The following is a 25,486-nucleotide window of genomic DNA, read 5'->3' as shown; positions in this document are numbered from 1 at the left end:
ATTCCTCATTCATGCTTTATTATCAATCATTCAGCTATTCCCAAATATTTATACACTACCTCCTGCTCCATTTATTTTGTATAACATCCTTGTCCCTGGGTTGATATTTTCTTGTTGCTGCAGCTTTCATCTCAAATGCTGCTGCACATTTGTTAAGACCAAATGCCACTCTTGTGTCATCTGAGAAAATTTTAATAATGTGAAGCTGTGTTTTCAACTCCTCATGTTCTGATGAACTATACAGTTTTAGGTCATCCACAAAAAGTGGATGAGACATCTTTAAACAAGTTTGTTTTCTGGAAGCCAAATTGTAACCATAATCTGCTTTAAGCAATTAAATGGGTTATGCACAAGACAAAAAGCATTCGTGACCAGGAATCACCTTAAAATTTCCCCTTTAAATGTTTATCCTTGGGATGATAATTTGCACTTTGTCATATCTCAGCTGCAAAGAGGTCTGCTACTGTTTCATGGTCACTGTGTAATGTAATGGATCAATATATGGTGTATTTTATACATCTGTAAGCATTCCTTTATCCATGAATGTGGGATGCTGTCAAATGCTTTTTTGTAATCTAGCCATGCCATACTTAAATCCTTTCCATTTTTACAGTTCTCTATTATGGCTTTATTTAGCAGCAAATGATACTTTGTTCCATATGACCTTTTTGCTCCCTTTTTGTTCTGTTGCCATAATTGAAATTTTTCCCCTAAATAACTAAAATCTGCATCAGTTCCAGTATATAGTTTGTATATTGTTGGAAGGCAGATTTGGTCTACAGGTGTTCACCTTGTTGATCGCTGCTGCAATAACCTTAGCTATAAGGGTTGTATCCTGTCAAGGATATAACAGGTAGCCAGCTTCCAAAGCTTCAGGGCACCTTCATGTGTTCAAACCGTTAGGCAGCCAGGTTTGCACACCAAACTTTTCAGAGCCTTTCTGCCACCAAAGAGAGCTCTCTTCTGTAGGCTTTCAAGTATTGCCTGTCTGCTTGTGCTGTGTTCCTTTGCTGGGCAGATACGTTTCCCTTTTGGGGAAAAAACTTCAACATTTTATATTTACTCTTTAAATTTACTTTTCTGGTTAGGCAAGTTGTTTTCCATCTAGAAAATTTTAATGCAATTTCAGAAGACTTGATAGTACTGTTAAACAGGATCTACACTTTTTCTTGTCCATTTGAAAGTTGTTAAAGTAGATGAAAATCTTTTTTCTGTGAAGAAACTATTTTACTTTTTGATGCTGGCATTGTGTATTAAAGGGTTTTTTACTGTGTTTTTGTTGGAAGAAGTAACTTTTTACAACTTTAAATTTTTCCAGCTTGTGCAGCTTGTTTTCCCCGGGAAGGAGACTTGACCATGGAAGAAACTACCAGTTCCATAGTCTGTCCTTCCAGCCACAAAAAAAGTTAGTCTTTGCCACCACAGCAGAGTAGCAATTCGCCACAGATGCAGGTGAGCGACTCTGCAGTGGCCAAAGATGGTTCCCTGGACCACTCATCTTTTGCCTTGGATTCCTCTGGTGTAGTACTTCCAGCCACTATGAACTGGGGTTAGCCCTATCCTATGCAACTGTTGGGATCCCCTCAGTGGGAAAGGGAGTGTCAGCCCAGTCGGTCCTGGTGGAGGCAGCAGGAATGTGTTCTCTGTTTAGTTAGAATGTTGTGCCCATCCATGGGGAAGTGGCTGCTGCCATTAACATCTCTGCTGGCCCCATTTTTCCTGTAAAAAAGAAGCAAAACTAAACATGGTTCTGCTCCTGCTTAAATTTCACTGGATAGGAATAATTTTGTAGATCTGGCTGAGGGTCTAATTCAGGCTATTGATCCTGTTGAGGTGGTTTCCAGTAAAAGAAAAAGGGGTGCCTCTTTTTGTGAAGAGATTCAAGCTTCTGAATCTGGATGAGAAGATGAATGGACAGATGCAGGGTTTTATCCTGAGTTCTGATTCAGAGGGAAGCACAGTATCTGGTTCTTCCTGTAGGGTTTCTCTTTTTTAGAGGCTAGAATGTGCCAGTGTTTTCAGTAGGAGGGTATTGAGGTTTCTCAGTTCCGGAGAAAATACTATGAGCTGTTATAAATGGAATTTCCAGAACCTTTACCAATTTCCCCAGTACTGTTAGCATTGGAGGATATTTGTGTCATTGCTTGCAATTTTCCTGATAGCCAACCTGCTGCCCCTAAAAAGGTAGATTGTATAAAGCTTTTCATTCTTTTAAATTTTTATGCTCTCATCCCAAACCTGACCCAGCAGCTTTAACGCTGCTAAACATTTCCTTAATTCAAGTCCTTTACTTCCTGACAAGGATGAGAAAACAATAAGGGAAAATGTATGTTTCTGCTTCTTTGAAATGCTGAATTTTTAATCGTCAGGCTCCTAAATTAGTTTATTCTGACTGATTGTTACTTCCCGTGAGGAAAATCTGCTTTAAATGGTTTAAATCTTCCAATGGATTTTCTAACCCCTTGCCCAATTTTGGCAAGAAGCACAGTCTCCGTAAAATGCTGGTAAATAGACATCTTAAATAGCAATGGCAAGGGATTTCCAAAAAGAAGACAGGAACTCAGCAAAACAAAAGACAGTCCCAAGTCAGAGTGACTTTTTAAGGGACCATACCCCCCTCCACCCCTACCACGGCCTTCTTTTTCCTTCCAGGGAGTTTGAATCTCCACTTCTGTCTTAGGCAAAAGATAGTTTCAGACAAATTGGTTCTGAAGATCCGTCATCAATGTTGCATATAGCAGTGGGAGGAAATTCCTCCTTTTCAAGGCGTAATTCCTCTTCCACCAGACCAGACTTCTCTCTCTCCCTCACTCTTTAAACATATTTTGTTCGGGACAAATAGTTCCTCCTCCCCAGGTCAGGAAGTTTTTATTCAAGGATGTTTTTAGTGCCAAAGAAAGAAAATGCTTCGAGACCAGTTCTGGATCTTGCTTTCCTAAACCAGTTTGTGATGGTGCCAAAGTTCAAAATGCTGTCACTTCACAACCTGACATTCAGGATTCTCCAAGTTTTGGTATTGGAGACTGTAGTGAGAAACTTGGTCCTTCACCAGTAAGCTGAGGCCTCCAAGGTGACTGAATCTGAAGCCATGAGGCACAAAACATCAAAGACCAAGACTAGTCAGGCAGTGCCTCAACCCCCTCGTCTTCCATGATGTAAATGATTTATCATTTTAAAGCAGCAGCTACAGGAACTGTTGGGAGACGTGCCTAGTTGAGGACAGTACCCCTTTCCAGCCCATGTAAACATAAAGCTCCTTAATTCTTCCCTGAACAGGGGATCCAACCAGGATGTCTTTGTCTAGAGAGGAGCTGGGGAGCCTCATGTTTACATGGGCTGGAAAGGGGTACTGTCCTCAACTAGGTATTACTCCCAACAGTCCGTGTATCGGCTGCTGCAAAATAGGGGAAAGGGCAAGACTCTACAATGTAAAGTAGCTTTCAGGACCAGTCTTCTAAGTTCAGCAAGAATTTCCCAGATAAATCATGACCCTTTCACTCCAGTGGCAGGCCTGGCAAAGGAAAAAGGGGCAAATTCAAAAGAGAAGGGCAAGCATGACCTAAAGAGAAGCATGGGAGTCCTTAATGCAATGCCCAGACCACCAGAGGGGAAAGCCATGGCTCAGGCTGACCCCTCTGTTCAAGCCCATGCTAATCCAGTAATCTTCCTCCCCAGTGGTCCTTCTGCCTTAGAGAAGGTAAAGAATGCATACATTTCATTTTCACAAAGTTGTGAAAGCATCACTTAAGACCAGTGGGTGCAAATATCCTAAGAGAATGTTACAAATTACATTTCTAAAGTATTTTAAATTAAAGGGGCATTCTAGCAGTTCCAAAGGATCAGGTGAGCCTCACCCCTGTAGTCTTACAAGAAACGTTGCAGTCTGGAGTCATAGAGAGGTCTCCGGCTGAAGAGGAAGGATGAGAGCTCTATGCAAATCTCTTTCTAGTACCAAGAAAAAAAGGCACATGGAAATATTTCCTAGATTTACCTTATCAAAATACAAAAGCTCTTCACAGCACTTCAGACTGTTATCACTGTGGACCTAAAGGAAGCTTTTCTTTGTCTACTCATTGCATGAGCCACTGAAAATTGTTCAAATCTGCAGAGAGGAAGACTTTTCCAGTTCACATATTGGCCCTATGGCAGAGGGGAAGACATTTCCAGTTCACATCTTGGCCCTATGGTTTGTGTACTGGACCTATCTTTAAAAAAAATGCAGGCCCAGTAATTGCATATTGCAGGGCAGAGGGGATCCCAATTTACCCCTTTTCTAGACAATTGCCTCATCCTAGTGGACTCTGCTTGAGAGAGTCAATGTTTTGGAGTTCCCTCTCAATTACTTTAAGGAATCTGGGTCTCTCCAAAAGAGAAAAATTAAACCTGGCACCCTCCAAGAACCTGGTGGTCTTGACAGCCTGTCTGGATGCAACTCTCAGCAGATCCTTCTTCCCAAATACTAGAATGGTCCATTTGACATACTTGCAAAACCTTTTACAGCAAAAGGAATGGCTCATTTGACATACTTGCAAAACCTTTTACAGCAAAAGGAAATTTTCAGCCAGGGAGTTCCTTGTGCTGTTGGGTTGCGTGATATTTTGCTCTAATAGTGCCACTTGTCAATAGCTTCAGTGGTACATGAGAAACAGATGGTTCAGCATACTCATTCATTAGAGGCAAGCATCTCATTCCTCCCATGTATCAGATGGGAAATCTCATTGTGGATGCAACAGTGTGTTCAGAACAAGGGTGCACCCTAACTCATAATGATCCTCACCACGGATCTCAGACAAGGCTTGGGGGCTCATGTGGATAGCTGTTCAAGCTCAGTGAGCATGTGGAGCAGGATGAGAAGAAAAGAAACCTAGAAGAGGTGATCATGATCACAATGGCCTTGAAGGGCTTCAGCCATATCTTTGTGGAGGGGGGATTCCCCCAGATAAGGAAAGGTAATGCCATAGTCATGCTGTACACAAACACATGTTTGTTACTCGTCTCCAGTTAAAAGCTGGTGCTAGTGAGAAACAGCTAATATTTTGGATGCATGAACAAGCATTGCTGTGCTTTTCATTATTTTATCTTATTCTTGAAGCCTGTTGGCTCAAAAGAAAATCTTTGCGTATAGCTTAAACTAAGAACACTAGCCTGAACATCCACCAAAACAGGGAAATTCTTTTAATTTTTACACATAATATGATCGGTATATTTTTACATCCCTTGCAAGGCAAGATCACAATATTATATTTTAATTTGCTTCTTTCCAGTTATTCCTATCTTGCAATGTAAAGCCTGGATACATTACAATTAGAGAAACTGTTTATTTCTATATCACTAGCATATGCAGCAGTACATTAACTTCCCCATGTTTCAAAATACCTCTGACTGCATCTTGTATAAAACTGCTGTACTATACAATATGTAGTTTACATAATGAAATGTTTATACAAATATTAAGAAAAATGTTAATTACTTTAATCCCTTGAGTTTTCACACTAGTTTAACATGGCTAGCATTCTTGTAGTCTTCAGGCATTTCTTGTAAATCCACATTTCACGTCTAAATTGCATCAGATGGGACTTTTACTTTATGGTTCACCCATTTATTCACAAATTTCACATTGGCTGATGGTCTCTTTCCCCATTAATGTCAACCTTCCAACACCAGTCTCTGATTCAAGTCCAAGGTATTCTGGGTCTATATTAGAACATCGAACATTCAGAATGTCGAGTGTTCTAATATCGAACCCTACCAATCGAAAATACCAAACATCGAACAATCAGAACAGCAAATTTTTTCCTAGGGAAAAAATTTGCTATTCCAAGACACATGCACACAACACAAGCACACCAAACAAACAGCAATTCACACACATACACCTAAACTCTTACACCTAACCCTACGCTAAACTATACATACACCACTAATTATCCACTTACCTTAACCCTAAGGTCCATCACTAACGCACACTCACCTCACCTGCGCCCTAACTCACCTAACCCGCCCTAACCCTCATGTCCACACAATCGCGCACATGCCTAACCCGCTCTCAGTCGCACACTTACCTGAACCTGACCTGTAACTTTCCACCAGAGCGCTGAAAATACCAAAGCAACAGAAACGGACAACTAAATTCTTTCCCTAGGAAAGAATTTGGTTTTCTGCTTCTTCGATATTTTCAGCTTTCGCTGAAAACGGGTCGATATTAGAACACTCGACATTTTAAATGTTCGGTGTTCTAAAATAGACCCGGTATTCTGATCCTTCTAGTCTGTTCCTATACTTTTTTCTGATGCACAAACACTACCTTTGGAACAGTGTGAAAGGTTTCATTGGCAAAGTCTCTTAGGACTTTTACTATCAGATTAAGAAGCAGCATCCCCTTCAGCTTGCTTGCTTGCTTACATACCCTTTCTTTGCTGAACCTTTTGGCCTACAGAACAAACTGAGGAAGTGATCCTCTAGGAAAACATTCTAAAGGCAGCTGAATATAGCAATTTGAATCGGTCACCTGCCTGTTGTCTCCAGCTAAAAGCAGGTGCTACTGAAAAATAAACTGCTAATAACTTTTTTGAATGTAAAAAAGGACTAACTTTTTTAAGCTTTTCGTTATTTTATCTTGCCATTACTCATTTATTGTATTCATTTGAAGTTAACTGGAGTAGAGTACTGATTACAACTAAAAAAGTTCATTCTCAGCCTGGTTCAGATAAAATATAAAAATTCAGAGTTATATAATAGTGCTTCTCTGCCTTGTGTAGCATGAATAATCATTTCTACAAAAACACTAGTGCTCCAATTTTTTTAATACTTTTTCTTTCTGCCGCAGTTTTGTCAAGAGCTGATCCTTCTGTTGGTATAATTGTATCTTTACCAATATTGCCTGCTCTTTCAAGGCCTAATTTGGAACATGCACTGTACCCACTTATGAAAAATGCTGTGGAACACCATTTTACTTGTTGGTACTCTCATGAAATTAACGGTCTATTCCTTACAGTTTCTCTGATTTATCAGAAAAACTGAGGTTTTCTTATTGTGCTGTAGCTTCCAAGTACTATTTTCTGAAACCATTCTTAACAAGCCTCTTGTTTGGCCAGTCTTTCCTTCATTCAAATCTCTGATTTTTTTATTTTTGTAATTTTGTTGAGTTTAGTTGAATAGCTACGTAAACCTTTTATTTTTTTTTATTATTTTTTTTTTGTTTAGATTTTTTAGCCTCGTGTCATTTGTCTTCATATATTTCTCCAGCATTTCACTTATTTTAAAAAAACTCTAGTCCATTTGATTTATTTTTTTTATTCTAAACTTCTGGAAACTGAAGCCTTATGCAATTTTATCCATACTAGTTTTATATAATTAAGAGTTAATGCTTTAGTGGTTTAAATAAGATTGTTATACATTACAACATTGTAAAACAAGAATAGCAAAATGTATTAAGATTATGCCACTGTGTATCAGTTCTATAAATTAACCATGGAAGTAAATGCTAATTCCCTAGTGAAGAGGATTCTGTCTTGCACATACAGGTATTTAATAAACCTAAAAGTTGCATTACTGGCCTGCAAGCAAAAAGTGAGGGTGCAGTTTCTAATTAAAGAATATTGATTTTACTTGGGTCATGTGTAGGACTCAGCATTGCTCCAAATTTATATACATGCTAGTCATGGTAAATTAATATATAACACAGGTGTTCCTTTTGAAGTGCACCTCTTATCTCCTTTCTGCACAGTTTGTAAGATTGAACTGGTAGGTGTCATACGCACTTGTTTTTGTGATAAGGTAAAATTTCATATGGAACAATATGTTTCATATTCTTAATGGCAAAAGTCATCAAGTCAAAACATGTAGGTCCCCTGTGTCTTAAATATGAACCCTAATTTTGTGTCTCTGTATAATTTTTACCATGTTTTCATTAATCAAATACTGCATTGTTTAAAAAAAATAAAAAAAAAAAAAAAGTACTTGCTAAAAATTTGTGTAATAATAAATAGAAGATTTTTTTTATTTTTAATGAACTCTGGCGAACAGCCTAAAGTAAATTTTATAAAGAATTGGAATATAGTTTCTGGTGGTATGGTTCACTTCTAAAGTATTGTACCCTTCATATCAGGGTAGCAGTGCATCCTTACTGCTCAACCTAATTATCAGGGTCAGCCTTGTAGATTTTTATGATTGTTTTCCTGTTTGCTTTACCATGTGTATGGGCACACACTGTAGAAGCTCCATATCTGTACATGCTATTTTTTGTTGTCTAACATTTTTAGGTTTTCATCACCAGACATTGTTGATGTCATTGATGTACGTGTTAAATATTTAGAAGATTTCAGCGCATCCTGTATTATGTGCAAACAATGTTCGGGCTATATAAAAGGCACACTCCCTTCTTGCAACTTGTATTAAGTGTACTTAAGGGCCTAATCCCACAGGACTGTCAGGATGAACTCTAGTAGGAGCCCCCAGACACCTCCCCTTTTTTTTTTTTTTTTTTTTAAGACCGTGTATCCTCTAGCTCTCCTGTCTCCACAGAAAAGCTGAAAGGGAGCACAAATTCCTAAGCATCCAACCAATTCCCTCCACTCTGAGAAAAATGAGTATGCTCTACCCCCACCATTCTGCCACCCACAAGATGGCTCCTGTATTGTCTGGATCCCCTACTCGATCCTATGGTATCTAGTCAGTCAGAGTTCTGTCCTTCTGCACCTCTGAGTTGTTGTAAAATCCAAAATTATTCTGCATGCAGGGCAGCTGTCTTTCACTCCTACCCCCATATTAAGACAACAGTCTATTAATTTTTGAAAGAATATGGTGACCATCATATCATCTGATGTAGCTGCTGCTAGATCTTTATTTTTGTTCCTTGAAGGTCATGAAAAGAATAGTGATATGGCATACCACCGTGAAATAATTCAACTTGGTGCCAAGAGTTCATCTACACCTCTTGCTGCATTTATACAGAAATGGAATAACCTGCAGTAATGGTCCTAAGATCTCAATACTTCTGTACAGCTTTAAACAATGTGTGGTGGAAACGCAGCTTATGGCCTTGAAAAAGGCTTATGCTAATGTGTAGTATATAGAGTAGGACAACTGTTTGCCAAGATGGGTAAAATACCAAGTGTACCTCACCTGGCATTTCTTCAGTTAGTGTGCCTGTGTGCAAGAGGTGCCAGCCATGGTGGGATGGGTCTGAGTTACTGAATTGGCTTAGACTCCCTATTCTTGGAGGGATGGAGCTGTGCATTTTCCTCAGTGTGAGCACTGCCCGTCAGATGAGCTGGTGGTACATCAAGTTCTTCTATATCACTTTTGCAGTATTCTTCTCCTTGGGATCTCTAGCCAGTATACCAAAGCCTTCAGCTCTTATAGGTGCAGTATGTCACACACACACAGCCCATGCGTGACTTTGGGCATAAAGATGACGAATGGACATAAGCAGTTAAAATTTCTTTGTTGCCAGTCTGAACGCCATCATCAAATGTCTGTCTGACCACCATTCTGCTGTGCTGGTTATGAAACCATGTTTTCAGGTAAGTGCCCTGTTGGGGTTTCTTCACTTCCTCTCCTCTTTGTCCATATACCTAGAGAACCAATGTCTTAAGTTGTTGGCTCAGGGTGCTATGGTGAAATCCTCCCATCCCAAGCCTAGCGATCTGCCAAGAAGAAAGCCAAAAATGTTAAGCCTGATCTGGCTGCTGTCCAGCCAGTCCCGGACATCTCTGTCTCTCTTGAGGCTGGTGAAAGCCCAGAGGACTGTCTGTTGCTTGCTTCAGTTTTCTCTGCCTTTACCTTATCAGAGGCCAGCATGGATCCAGCTTCTCACGCATCCTTTGAGGCTTTTCAAAATTTGTGCCCGACGTTCAGGAGAACCTTGACTGATATCTGAAGGACCAAGGAGGATTCCCTCTGATCTTGGGGAGGAGATTCCTGCAGCCATTACATTCTCATCTGGTGTCTGACCCTCCAAGGGTGTTTCAAGCATCCCGCTGAAAAAGAATCAAAAGATGAAGCACATTACCCCAATTTGCATGGCAGGATTTCACTCTGGGTTTATTTAATGGCTTTGAAGCCACCTCATGGGGTCTCTGTTCCTGCTTCTCCCTAGTCTTCCACTCTGTTCTCAAGAGGACTAAGGAATTTAATTCCTCTGAGGAGCTGCACTCTGTGGAAGAATCCTTGAATTATTCTTCCCAACCCCCCCCCCCCCCGAAGAATACAGCTCAAAAGAGGAGGATTCCTTAACTTCAAACTCCCCTTTGGAAAAGCTCTCCTTTATGGATACCATTGCTCATATGATGGACTGTTTTAAGTGGGATTGTTCTGAAGTCTCTGATATTCAAAAAGTCTCCCAAGCTGTCTGCTGTTTGTCCTATTCTGGATACCTTTGCAGCAGCTTTTGTAGTCCCCAACTGTCAGCCTCCTGCATCTGAGACACTAGGTAGGTTCTGTAAAGTGCCTGAAGAGTGGACATTTCTATATAAATGCCCTTCTACTGACCCTTTTGTAGTATCAGTCTCTTCTGACAAGCTATCCAAGTTGTTGCCCTTCACCAAGCCGTTGCTTTCTAATAAGAATAGTCTGACCATAGAAAGGTTGGGCAGGAAAGTTTATACTGCTGGCACTTCTTTTAGGGCCATTAAATACCAGACTTGTATGACCAGGTATGTTTTGGCTCTCTCTTCTTGGGTTTCAGAGGTGATTTCTGACCTTTCTGACTCTGAGGGAAAGGCTTCAACCCTTTCCCTGCTGGGCTCCACTTCGCAAGCTGCTCGCCATTCAGACAAATGCAACTGTGATACAACTGATGCCTCTTCCAGGGCTGTTGCCTTTGGCTCAGATGGCATTATTCTTGGCTCTGTCTTTAGGCTTTGCCTGATGACGTTAAGGCCAAACCATTGTATGCTTCTTTAGATAAGAAAAGTCTTTGTGGATCTGCTGCTGCTGACATTTTCAAGTCCCTACAGGACAAGGCCAGGTGCTGAAGCATATTTGTTTCTCCCATTCCTAAGTTTGAGGAACTATCCCTCTGTCTGCCTTTGTTCATAGGCAATCTTGCCCTACTCCCAAGGACTAAAAGGGTTCTAGGCATGTGCCTCTTAAGTCGTTTTGAATCACTTCCTCCCAGAAGCTTTCTTTTCAAGACAAGCCTATTCTGTTTGATGGTTTGCTTCCTCCTTCCCTCGGCCAGGTTCCTTTGTCCCTCCACCTTTCCATGTCTCTTCCAAATTGGCCAATAATCACTTTACTCTGTTTCTATTATCCCTCAGGGGTGTTTCATAGTTGGGAAGTCCCTTGCTCCCTTTTCAGGCATTCCTCAACCTCCTTGGGAACAGCTCTTATTTCCCAGAGGTTCTTCCCTCTCCCTTGGCTCAAGGCACCATTCAAACTGTGCCTTCCACCCAGGTAGGGAAGGGATTTTGAGTGTTTTTGGTCCCATGAAACGAAGGTACATGGAGGCCAATTCTGGATCTTTCCTTGCTAAACATCTTTCTCAAGATTCATCCTTTCGGATGTTATCCCTTAAGGCATTTTCCTCTCCTCCTTCACAGACCTTTCTGGTGTGTCTGGATCTCAAAGGTGCATACCTTCACACCCCCATCCATCCTGTTTTCAGGAAATTTTACGTTTATCTGTCTCTTCCTTGCATTTTTAGTTCTCTGCTTTGCCCTTTGACCTCTTTCTGCCCTAATGGTATTAAACAAATGCCTCTTTCCTATCGTTGCTTTTTGCAGGCTTCCAGGTACTCCAATTTTTACCTTTCTAGATTAGCTACTCATTCAAGCTACTTCCCCCAGCAGTCTACTTCAGGATCTCAAGTTTACTACTTGCGTGTATTGCACAGACTGAGGTTTACTATAAGTCTCCAGAAATCATTTCTGATGCCTTCCCAGGATTGTATTTCCCTCAGCTGCAGGCTTCAAGACAGTTCCATGTTGGCATCTCTGCCTACTCCCTAGGCTCTGTCTCTAATGACCTTTTTCCAGTCCATTCTTCCTCCAGCATCTGTCACGGCCAGGGAATTTCTCAGGGTCCTGGGCTTCATGGCTTCCACTTTTCCCATGCTCCCTCTCACTGGGCTCCATATGAGAACTTCAGTAGCACCTAAAATTGGTGCGACTTCGACACTGCCACCCCTGGAGTTCCCTGGTACCTTTCCTTCCTTGTCTCCGTCTCGAACTTTAGTGGTGGATTCATCAACTTTCTTTCAACCCAGGGCTTCCTTTTTAAGATCCATTTCTTACTCAGGAGCTCTCTACAGACTTCTCAGACAGGGGGTGCCTCCTGTGGACCCCCCCAAAGGTTCAGGGTCTGTGGCCTCCTCATCAGTGGTCATACCACACTGACATAAAGTAGATGAGGGCTCCACTTCTGACACTACAAACTTTTCATTCCATCTTTCATCCAAAGTCCCTCAAAATTTTCACAGACAGTACCATAGTGATGTGGTATGTTAAGCAGGGGGGGACGCAAGGTCCTATCTTCTTTGCAGACTAGCTCTTCAGGTCTGGGATCTAGCTGTCCAGTATCAAGGGACTCTTCAGGCAGTTTGTGTTCCATCAGAGCACAGTCTGGTGGCAGACTCCACACAAGCTCACGAATGGATGGTTCACAGAGATGTGTTCCTGGACATTGTCCATCGGTCGGGTATTCCTAAGGTAGATCATCTTGCCTCACATCTTGCTGGTGACTCCTTTTTGGCCCAGACAGTATTGGTTCCCCTTTCTTTTTCACTTGGTGAGGGGCAGTCACCACAACTTACCTCACAGAGTGGATCTTGTCACACAAGACAAGGGGTTTCTTGTCCATCCTCACTTGTCCATTCTTCAAATGATGCTATGAATGGTAGCGTTTTGATCCATTTTAGGCACCTCTTTTCTGAGGATGCACTTCGGGTCCTGCAGGAGTCCAGGAAACCCACTACCAGAAAATCATACATGTCCAAATGAATAGATTTTCTGTCTGGTTGGTGCCTCTCACCACCAGGATCCCCCATCTGTGGAGGTTCCTCTGGTTCTCCGTTTGTCTGAGAAGCTCCTTGCTGGGTTGGAATATTCTTTACTTAAAGCCTACCTGCGAACAATTTCTGCTTGTTTGCCTTTGACTCTTCCTCTGGCCTGTAGGTCTGTGGTCATGCATTTCCTTAAAGGTGTACTTCTTAGGCCTCCCAGGAAGCCTATTCTTCCTTCTTAGAACCTCAGTTTTATACTTGAAAAGCTGACCTAGGCTGCTTTTGACCCTGCTTCATTGCACTTGGAAGACTATTCGTTTGGCTCTTACTTCAGCCATGAGAAAACTCAAGGCTCTCATGGCTAATACCTCCTTTTGTTTAGTTTTTCATAAAGACAAGTTTTTTTTTTGTACTAATCATTTCATACCCAAGGTGGACAATGAATTGTCCCTTAATCAGTCTGTTCATTTACCTTCCTTTTTTCCTTCACAGCCAGCCAGAAGCTTCTTCACACCCTGGATTTGCACAGACAGCTCAAATAATAATTTGACAAAACTAAGGATTTTATGTTATCCATTTCATTATTCATCATGACTGGGTATTGGATCCGATGTCAGATCTGATCCGGCACTTTGCAGACTTGGATTCAAGGCTCCAGTGCCTCCCATCTCCCATAATTCCTTTCTACACTGTACCCCCCCCCCGATCTAATTTGCTGCGTTTCGCAAAGGATGTGATTCCTGGTTCGTACTTTTCTTCAGGAAAATTTGTCTTTGAATTTTCTCCAGTTAAGTGAGTTTTTCAATCCTGTGGGTAGTTTAGACTTCTCTTCCTCCCATCACTCATTTCACTTCTGCCGGCATTAGGCTTGTATATTTTTCCATTCCTTTCCATTTTCAGCACTTGGTGCCTTTTTTGTACTTTCCCTTTTACATCTAAGAGCAGTCTCCTTCTTGTTTAGTTTATAGAGCTGTTTGGGGGTTTTGTCTGCTGGCCTCTCTCTCAACTTTCAATTTTGTGGTTGTAGTTTCTCTTTTAATGTGTGCTTGTAGGACTACATCTGAAAGCAAGCCTACCGAGTTTAAAAGATGCTCTTGTGGGCGTAAGATGCCTAACTCTAACGCCCACAAGAAGTCTAGCATCCGACCAGCTCGAGGCTGAATGCTCCGTTGGTGCTGCATTTAACCCTTGTCCATCAGCAGATCACCAGAAAAAAATTATTGCTCAAGAGTATGTTGCATGGGGGCCCTTTTGTTTCGGGCTCTCCCTCTTCTAGTGGCTGCAAAGATTCTAAGAAGAAACCCTCCTCTGCCTCCCTGGGGGCTTCTCCTCCAGCACCGCAAAAATGGCCCAGACACTTGGCTCAGAATTCTCTGGATCTGAAGCTGTCCTTGACTGTTTCAGATCCAAAGTCTGAGATCTGTCATTAGGTGGCATGGTCTCCTTGGCTTAGAGACCCTTGGATCCATCAGCTCCCTCTAATCCGAGGCAAGCAGGTAACCAGGGTCGGAGCCGATGTGTTCATTGGATCCAGAGTTGATTTTTCAGGGCTCCTCAGCAGGATCATCACAGGATCTGAAGCTTTCAGCTCCAGGCATAGGAGTCATTCCACTGGATCGGGGACAGCATAGGGTGGTGATAGGATCGAAGCTGGCGAGATCTAAATCCACCCATTCTGCAGCCTGTTCCAGATCCTCCAAGAGCCTCTTACCTTCTGATATGGACAGAATGATGAGGAGTATCCTTTGGGCCCAGATAGAGATGGGCTTCTTAGTGCCCCTAGCCCGTTTGGGCTTGGGAAGATTCAGATGTGTAGGTAGAATCTGGTATTGTACTGCAAGGGCCTCTTTATTAATTTTTGATGAAGTAGAAGAGAATGGTAGATGCTTTATGTTCTCCCTTTACCTTCTGCATTGGTAACAGTGGAATGGGATGCAGGTGCTCAAACATTTGGCTGTATAGTGACCCTAAGTCTCATGAAGATATTTAACTGCTGTATGAGCCTCTTAAAGATCTTAAATATTTTTGTGCCTGTGCTTTCATTAGTTTTGCTTCTTCTTGAAATCAAATACTTGTAAACTGCCTTTTAATTACTGCTCAGTTTAATAGAGTAGAAATCATGTTAAATTATGAGGAAATGCTGTGAAATGCCAAGTACTGAAACACTGTATTCTAAACTAATTTTTGCATTGCATTTCTGTTAAGCGTACTCCACGAACTCCCAAAACCCCACACAATGCAACTCCTAGAATTCCATGTCGGAATCAGCCAGTCAGGAAACCAGGCAGTGTGTTAGAGGAAGCAAGAGCAAGGTAAAAATTTTTTATTTTTTTGTGAACATTTTAATTAGTAAGGACAATAAGCATAAATATCTTGGCAGGCATATATTGTTAGCAAAACTGTCATGAAGTGCTTCAAATCCTTATTATTGACATTTTGGTTAGTCTGAATCAATGTTCTTTATTTCTTAGTCCTTCGGCAACATTTTTGCTTATTATATTTGCCCTTTTCCTTCCTTTGCTTTCATCATATTTCTCATTTTATGCTATGTCTGCATACATTTTGAGTACTCCTTTTCCCACATTTTTACACCTAGTGTTCAGTTTCCTTCTGTTTGTTACTACAAATTTGCATGACTGCATTTATATGTCCATTAATATATGTTATGGTACAATTTCAGTATTTCTTCATTATTTTACTTACTCACTCACTCCCCTGTCAGTCTGGCACCTGTTGCTCAGATTTCTTGAGCAGTCTTACCATGAAGGTGGGTTTTTGTGTATGTTCTTCCCGACCCATTGAAAGCAAGAATGTTTGTTGCTAACCCACAAATTTTATTTTGAGGGGCCCTCTACAGTGAGGAATGGTTGGTATTTTCTCTCTTAAACAGACTGTTATCACAAAGTTTTTACAATCCCTATCCCTCATGCTGAGATAGGTGAAGTTAACTCTTGAATATGCTTTAGTGTTAGTCCAGGTGTAGGAGGGTGCCCCCCCTCCCCAGTTTTTTGCACTCGTATGGTTTATTTTTTGATCCTAAAGTTCATCATAAGAAAGTCTGTATTTGATGCCTATGTGACGATGTGAGGTATTGCCAGCTATGCAAGAAGTAGGGCAGTGGATGTGTAACATAGACCAGCACAGCAAGCTGGAATTTAGTAAAGAATTCAGTTTGTATATCAGACTGATTTGTGCAGACCCTTGTGCTGAAAAATGTACTTGTAAAGATGATTGCGTTAAAAATGTACCAACAGTAGGTGGTCCTGACAAAAAAGAAATGTACGTGCATGTAGTAACTGATTATATGTATGCACTGTAACTTGAGTATACTGGAAGAGAAGTCAATCTCAATCCATCTGACTTTGAGAAATAGTAAATTAAATTACTCTGCCTAGGCCATAAAGATGTTGTCTCACAGGTTTGAATGAAGCCAGAAGCACAATGTCTGCAAGAAGGATGGTTTGTTGGCCTCTGTAGGAGGAGCAGAAGTTTCAATTATTTCATGTTTTTCAGAAGGTGCACCAGATCTGAGCAAAGCTGTTGTGTATTATTGACATGTAAGTGCAAAATCCTGGCAGTTTCTAGTAATTCAGAACTGGTCGTCAAGGACACCACCTATACAAATGCTGTAGATTTAGCAAACTTGTTGGCTGACAGATTCAGTGAAAACGTCACCCCTCTGTCTCTCCCATCAGTAAATCAGGGCATCCCCAGTACCTGCCCCCTTCCCCTTATGTCTAGGGAATAAGTCATCACTGGTCTCTCAAAGGCAAAAAAAATACAGCCTCTGTGGTACCCGATAACATCCCAGGCTGCATCCTACATGAACTCAGGCAGGAACTTGCAGGACCATTAGGCATTTTATTCATCCGAAGCCTGAGTACTGGCTTCGTCCCAGCTGAGTAGAGGACAGCCACAGTCATCCCCTTTACACAAAGGTGGAGCGTCCACCGATCTGGGAAATTATAGACCCATCCACCTAACTAGACTTATTTGCATGGCTGTGGAATGGATTATCTTCTTCTTTTAGCTTTTCCTGGTTAGGGGTCGCCACAGCGGATCACCTGTTTCCATTTCTTCCTGTCCTCTGCATCTTGCTCTGTCACACCAACCACCTGCATGTCCTCTCTAACCACATCCATAAACCTTATCTTAGGCCTTCCTCTTTTCCTCTTACCTGGCAGCTTCACCCTTAGCATTTTTTTCCCAGTATACCCAGCATCCCTCCTCAGCACATGTCCAAACCAACACAATCTCACCTCTCTGGCTTTGTCTCCAAACTGTCCAACCTGGGCTGACCCTCTAATATACTTATTCCTAATCCTGTCTACCCTCGTCACACCCAGTGTAAATCTTAACATCTTTAACTGTGCCACATCCAACTCTGACTCCTGCCTTTTTGTCAATGCCACTGTCTCCAAGCCATATAACATAGTTGGTCTCACTACCCTTTTGTAGACCTTCCCTTTCACTCGTACTGGTACGCGTCTGTCGCAAATCACTCCTGACACTCTTCTCCACCCTGCCTGTACTCTCTTCTTCACCTCTCTTCCACACTCGCCATTACTCTGAACTGTTGATCCCAAGTATTTAAACTCATCCACCTTCACCAACTCTACTCCCTGCATCCTCACCATTCCTCCATCCTCCCTTTCATTCTCACACATGTATTCCGTCTTAGTCTGGCTGACCTTCATTCCTCTCCTCTCTAGAGCATATCTCCAGCTCTCCAGGGTCTCCTCAATGTATTTCCTACTCTCACTACATATCACAATGTCGTCTGCAAACATCATAGTCCACGGGGCCTCCTGTCTGATCTCGTCTGTCTTATCATGGACCTCATTAACAAGAACATTGGCAATCTCCAAACACATGATCCCACACAGTTTGGCTTTGTCAAGGGGAGGTCATGTCTGTTAAATTTAGTCGACTTCTGTGAACCAGTCCCCAAAGCCATGGATGAGCGGAAGACTGTGCACGACACCTACCCTGACCTGGCCAAAGCCTTCGGCACTATTTCCCCACTCTGGCGTAATAGATAAATTCTGTATTAGGCATCAGCCCATAAGTGACCAGATGGGTAGCAAACTGTCTCACTGATAGAACTCACCTAGTCAAAATAGGGGAAGCCAACTCAAGCAGTAGACCTGTAATGAGCAGCGTACCCCAATGTTCGTTCTTGGGGCCTCTGTTACTTGGGAGTTACTTTTTCTGAGGTGCGGGCCAAAACCAGTGGGAAATGGCTGACCAATTTGCAGAGGACTGCAAGCTGGGCACTGTCATCTCACCCAACAAATAACGACTGGTGCCAGAAACATGGCCTCAAGCTGAATACCAAAAAATACATCATCCCCTTTGGGGAGAATGACAATCCCCACAAATGATCACATTAATAACTACGTCCTAAGCACGCAGTCAGTTGCGAGGGATTTGGGCACTCGGGTTGATAGAACCTGATTTTTGACCACCGTGTTGCTTCCATTGTACAGAAAGCTTTCTACACTGCCCACCTCATAAGTAAGGGCATCTCATCCAGGGACAAGGAGGTCATAACATCCCTGTATTCTTCCCTTATAAGGCCCATTATTGAGTACAGTGCCCCTTTCGGCATGTACCTTACAAAGCACATGCAGCAGCTGGAGAGACCACAGAGGTTCCTCACCAGGAGAATCCAGAGCCTTGAACATCTACCATACAGAAATAGGCTAAAAGCCCTATCCCTCTACTCAGTTTCATGCAGACTTCTCAGAGGTCACCTCTGTCTGGCATTCAAGGTGATCTCGGACCCCGCCTTGATGGGACTGCTGCATATCCACAAATCAAGCTCCACTTGTGTAACCCGCACGTGTGGCCTCAACCTGGTCTGTGACATCAATAGGACTTGTTGGCAGGACAGATTTGTGTCCAAGAGACTCCCCCATCTGTGGAATAGACTCCCTCTCCATGTCAGAGTACCTCTTTAGCCCTTTTTAAGCATGACCTGGATAACTGGATAGGAAACAGAAAATACACCAAACTGATTCCACCCCTTTCTTTGCTGGACAGGGGAATCTGGTGATGACTTGTCTAAACATGGGCTAAACTCTTTGCTAGGCTGATAAGGCCCTCAGGGACGATAACCTGGTAACTTCCTATGATCCTATGAACTGGGGGGATTACATGGGAACTAAAAAGAATCAGAGACCTGCAATATACTAGCCATTTAAGCAAATGTCCACAGCAAACACAAGAAAAACGGGCAAGTTACATCCAAAAGTTTATTAAAATGCCAGTAAAATGTAGTTGAAGCAGATTAGTTGAAACACAAGGCTTTTGGGTAATTCCTTCAGTGTGATACAACCATAGTAAAACACAATACTAGTTAAATAAAACAGCCAACCACCATCACTATCTAGTTAGTTATGTCATTAATTATATATTTAAAGAAACCTTTATAAGATGGCTATGTATAGCCTTGTATTCAAATGTAATTTTTTAAAACATGTCTGCATTTTTTTCAGAATTGGTTTTATAAAAACAGTGGAATTAATACTTGGACTCCTATCTGCTTGTAGTCTAATAATCCAATTATATTCTTTAGTTTCTAAATCATTATTTCTGACTAGCATAGCATATGTCAATAACCTTAAACAAAAAATTATGTGCATTTCCAAAATCAATATGATGCTTTTCAATTGCATTTGCAGAAATATTCCACTTTGTATCAGACCTGTGTTCAATAATTCATTCACGTAGCTTTCTACTTAACTTGCCAACATAACAACTTGGACATAAATCACATGTAGCTAAACAATGTTACTAGAGTTACAAGTAGCAGTACAGTTAAACCAACATTCTTTTTTAGTTGTAGGATGTATACATTTACTATTCTTGCATATCATGCTGCATACAGAGCAATGCATACATGGAAATGTGCCCTTTTTATTTGATTCAATCCCCTTTTGGTTCTTAGTTCGTATTTCCTTATAGCATAATTTATTTTTTAAATTGCTAGAGGTCCTATAAGAAAACATTGGATAAGATGGAATATTATTATTTAAATCAGGTAGGGCCCAATTATTACTGATTATTTCCTTTATACTAGATGTACGACTATAAGTGGTAGTATATCTAAGTTGGTCAGCAACAGATGTAGACTGATTAGGGCTATCTTGTGAAGATGAAAAATAGGGCTTAGCCTTGTCCTTTCTCCGTTCAAGGACATTTTTCTCTTCTAATAATTCTAAGTTATAACCTCTTTGTTGGAATTCAGATTTCATGTCATGCAACTGCTCAATGCAAGTGTCATCTTCAATGTTTAACCTACTAACTGTACTATATTGACTCTTGACTGTTCCCCTAAATGTATGGGTTTGGTGCATATCTTTATTATGCAGATATTTATTTTTATGAGATTTTTTTGTAAATCTTTGTAGATATAATTTTTTTTATATTAAGTGTATATCTAAAAAGTGTATTTTGCTAGCTGAATTAGTCATTTCAAATTTCAAAAATGTAGTAGTATTTAAATAAAAAAATTCATCTAATAAATCTAATGTGCCCCCCATACATAAAAACAAATAGTATATGAGAATGAAATTAATTTGGATCATTATATATATGTTTTTCTTCCCATTCATTTAGGATTAAGTTGGCATAGATGTTTGCAGCGGGGGGTATCCATTGCAGCATCGGTGGTTTGATGGTAGAAAGTTTCATTAAAAATAAATATATTATTATTTAATACTATTTGGAATAAGTCTCACATTGTTTCTATTTACCTGCCTTTCATTTTTCCATGTCTACATAAAATGCTACAAATAGCATCAATACCGTAGTTACTGGGAATAACAGTAGAGTGATTTTATGTCTAAGGTGACAAAGATGTACTGGTTAGCTATTTTTTCATGGTACCAGATATAAAGTTTTTATTTAAAAAATTTCCAGTGTCTTCTAAACTCTCTACATGTGTCAATAACTGACTTAAAGTGGTCTGTAGGTACAGGGAAATAGGCTCTGTTAGCCAACCCCGACCAGAGACAATGGGTCTCATGGGGGGGGGTTCTAAAGATTTATGGACCTTAGGTAAACCGTATATAATCTGCATTTTAGGACAAGGTATAGAAAAATAATTCACTAAATCCACAGAAATATCATCATTAATTTGAAGTTCAAATAAAAGCATATTGACATTGCTAATACAACGTGCTACTTCAGCATAAGAAATCTGTTTAAATGCAGTAACATCATTTAAAAGCTCATTCATACAAGTATAATATTCATCAGCATTCATTAGAACAATGCCACCTCCCTTGTCATCTTCCTTAATAACAATATCATTATTATTCTATAGCTTTTTCAGAGCTTCTAATTCAACAGTAGACCAATTAAAGTATTTTTTAAAGTTATGTTTAGCATACAAGTCATACATTTGTTGTTCACATATGTCTTCAAAAGCTGTAACAATGGGATTACTAAAGGGGATAAATGTGCTGTTTTTTTACATTTTGATGGCATAGATTTGTAAGAATCTTTATAAAGCAGTTTTAAATTTAAATGTCTAGTAAAAAGCTTCAAGTCAGTCAGGACATCCACTAGAGTCTTTTTGTGGTGGTATAAAAGTCATGCCTTTACTTAATAAACTGATGTCAGCTTCAGTTGGTTCTATTTTTGACAAATTAAACACTGGACAGTCAGTGTTAGTTTCCTCCGTGTTTTGTTTCATATTTGTGAGCCGGTACTTGCTTCTCTGGTTCTCTTCCTGAAATAGGACCTCCCCCTGGTTGTGTCTTGCTTCCGATTGGGTATTGTCTCTATTAACTTTAATTGGATTGCTGTGGAGGCTCGTTGAAAATCCTGTCACTGATTAGATGGACCAGCTGCTACTTTCCCCTCAGTTGCATTTAGATGTATAGATTCATTGAGTATTATTTGAATTTGGCCCATTTGTTAAATTAGGTTCTACAGTATCAGTGGTTAAAACATTGCCATTAGCCGTGTCCGTTATAGAAGTGGTTACAGAGGCAGTTGCAGGAATAGTAAATTGGTCAAGTTCATACATGGAGTCTTTTTTTGTATGGCTAGTAGTGTACGTTATTTCTCCTCTTCTAAAGTCTTTGGGCCAAGAGAAAATGTTACCTGAGCGGAAATCCTTGATGTCACGGTTGAGTTTCTTTTGTTTCTGTTGCTCTAGTTTCTTATCTAGAGCTGCTAGTCTTTCAAGCATATTATTATAAGTAGCAATGTTTATATTAAAGTTAGGCAAAGCACATAGTTCTGATTCTAACGTCTCAATTTCTTCCTGCATATTTCTTTCAGTGGAAACAAAGAAGCGATTCATTAAAGCCATGTAATCAAGGCCTAACTTAATATTTAGTTCCTGCCAGCTTTTTAAAAGATCTGGATATTTATTGCTGTAGGACAGCATCTTTAATACTCGCAAGCTGCAATGGCAGCGTGTCATCTTTTCAGCATACTTGCAGTTAGGCTTAGTCCCTCGTGGTAACACGGAGGTAACAAACACTTGACTATCCAGTGTTCTATATGTCAAAAATAGAACTAACTGAAGCTGACATCAGTTTATTAAGTAAAGACATGATTTTTATACCAGCACAAAAAGACTATAGTGGATGCCCTGACTGACCTTGAAGCTTTTTACTAGACATTTAAATTTAAAACTGCTTTATAAAGATTCTTAGATCTATGCCATCAAAATGTAAAAAAAACCAGCACATTTATCCCCTTTTGTAATCCCATTGTTACAGCTTTCGAAAACATATGTGAACAACAAATGTATGACTTGTATGCTAAACATAACTTTAAAAAGTACTTTAATTGGTCTACTGTTGAATTAGAAGCTCTGAAAAAGCTAGAGAATAATAATGATATTGTTATTAAGGAAGCTGACAAGGGAGGGGGGATTGTTCTAATGAATGCTGATGAATATTATACTTCTATGAATGAGCTTTTAAATGATGTTACTGCATTTAAACAGATTTCTTATGCTGAAGTAGCACATTGTATTAGCAATGTCAATATGCTTTTATTTGAACTTCAAATTAATGATATTTCTATGGAATTATTGAATTATTTTTCCATACCTTGTCCTAAAATACCGATTATATACGGTTTACCTAAGGTCCATAAATCTTTAGAAACCCCCCCCCCCCCCATGAGACCCATTGTCTCTGGTCGGGGTTGGCTAACAGAGCCTATTTCCCTGTACCTACAGACCACTTTGTCCGTTATTGACACATGTAAAGAGATTTATTAAGGGCACTGGAGATTTTTTAAATAAACTTTATATCTGGTACCAAGAAAAAAATAGCTAACCAGTACATCTTTGTCACCTTAGACATAAAATCACTCTTTAGTGTTATTCCCAATGACTATGGTATTGATGCTATTTGTAGCATTTTATGTAGACATGGAAAAATGAAAGGCAGGGAAATAGAAACAATATGTGACTTATTTATTTTATTTTTATTTTATTTTACATTTGTTGACCGGGCTAGTCCAACTGAATATATGTCCATTTTCAGTAGAGGGCCGGGGAGAAAAGCTCCTCAATCACAGTATTATTTGCAGTAAGTGACATTTTACAAATGCAGGTATATTACAGTTTTTTACCATTCATTTGATTTCTGCATACAAATTTTTAGTACATATCAGCTATGGTTAGTCATGCAAAGAAATCTCTAGTAAAACTTTTTAAACTGTAGAATCACACACACTTTATTGGTAGCAGAAAAGTAACTAGCAGCTGTTGGAAATAGTATTAAATAATATATTTATTTTTAATGAAGCTTTCTGCCATCAAACCACCGGTGTTGCAATGGGTACCCCCGTTGCAAACACCTATGCCAACTTAACCCTAAATGAATGGGAAGAAAAATGTATATAATGGTCCAAATGAATTTAATTCTCATATATTTGAGAAGCGTTTTGTAGACTGTGTTTTTTTTTGTATGGGGGGGGGGCACGTTAGATTTATTAAATTATTTTTTTTCATTATTTAAATACTACAACTACATTTTTGAAATTTGAAATGACTAATTCAGCTAGCGAAATACACTTTTTAGATGTACACTTAACTAATACAAAAAATGTTATATCTACAAAGATTTACAAAAAAATCTCGCAAAAATAAATATCTGCATAATAAAAGTATGCGCCCAACCCATACATTTAGGGGAATAGTCAAGCGTTAATATAGTAGAGTTAGTAGGTTAAACACCGAAGATGGCACTTGCATTGAGCAGTTGCATGACATGAAATCTGAATTCCAACAAAGAGGTTATAACTTAGAATTGTTATTAGAAGAAGAGAAAAGAATGTCCTTGAACAGAGAAAGGACAAGGTTATGCCCTATTTTTCATCTTCACAAGATAGCCCAAATCCCTCTATCTATTGCTGACCAACTTAGATATACTACCACTTATAGTCGTTGTTCATCTAGTATGAACGAAATAATCAGTAATAATTGGGCTATCTTACAAGTCCTACCTGATTTAAATAATAATATTCCATCTTATCCAATGTTTTCTTATAGGAACTCTAGCAATTTAAAAAATAAATTATGCTATAAGGCAATACGAACTAAGAAACAAAAGGGGATTGAATCAAATAAAAAGGGCAGATTTCCATGTATGCATTGCTCTGTATGCAGCGTGATATGTAAGAATAATAAATTTATACATCCTATAACTAAACAAATATTGGTTTAATTGTACTGCTACTTGCAACTCTTGTAACATTGTTTATTTAGCTATATGTGATGTATGTCCAAGTTTTTATGTTGGCCAGTCAAGTAGAAAGCTATGTGAACTAATTATTGAACAGAGGTCCGATGCAAAGAGGAATATTTCTACAAATGCAATTGCAAAGCATCATATTGATTTTGGAAATGCACATCATTTTTTGTTTAGGGTTATTTACATATGCTATGCTAGTCAGGGAGGGTAGAATGTAATTGGATTATTAGACTACAAGCAGATAGTAATCCAGGTACTGATTTCACTGTTTCTATAAAACCAATTCTGAAAAAAATGCGGACGTTTTAAAAAATGACATTTGAATACAAGGCTATATACATAGTCATTTTATAAATGTTTCTTTAAATACATAATTAATGACATAACTAATTAGATAGTGATGTTGGTTGGCTGTTATGTGATTTTATTTAAATAGTATTGTGTTTGAAGGAGTTTGCGAAAGCTTTGTGTTTCAACTACTGTGCTTCAGCTACATTTTACTGGCATTTTATTAAACTTTTGGACATAACTTGACCATTTTTCTTGTGTTTGCTGGGGAATACATGAGTACCAGAAGTCAGATGACCAGATGTATGTGATGTTCTTCAGTTCAGAAATAATATTTAATATATGATGAGACTGAAGTCTCGGGGCAGTCTGTTTCTTGGAACCAAAGACCCCTCCCCTACTTCATCTTGCCTTGCTCTAGCAAGTGAACCAGGGAATACCAATTCTTTAGATCAGTCAGAAGAATATAGTGAGATTATTAAAGTACTGTTTTCCTGCATCTGTGTGAATATATTCATTTATT

General features: G+C 39.7%; 1 protein-coding gene across 1 annotated transcript in view; it reads left to right on the top strand.

Annotated features, from left to right (window-relative positions):
• ORC1 (origin recognition complex subunit 1) overlaps positions 1-25,486 on the top strand; it is a 967,334-nt gene that overhangs the window by 354,112 nt on the left and 587,736 nt on the right. Inside the window, exon 8 of the mRNA XM_044086852.1 lies at positions 15,149-15,255. Coding sequence (XP_043942787.1) covers positions 15,149-15,255 — 107 coding nt within the window. The remainder of the gene's footprint in view (positions 1-15,148; positions 15,256-25,486) is intronic.

The sequence above is a fragment of the Protopterus annectens genome, chromosome 10.part0 (genome assembly GCF_019279795.1).
Source record: "Protopterus annectens isolate FY-2018-M chromosome 10.part0, PAN1.0, whole genome shotgun sequence".
Taxonomy (NCBI): Eukaryota; Metazoa; Chordata; order Ceratodontiformes; family Protopteridae; genus Protopterus; species Protopterus annectens.
This window is presented reverse-complemented; position numbering and strand designations above follow the sequence as displayed.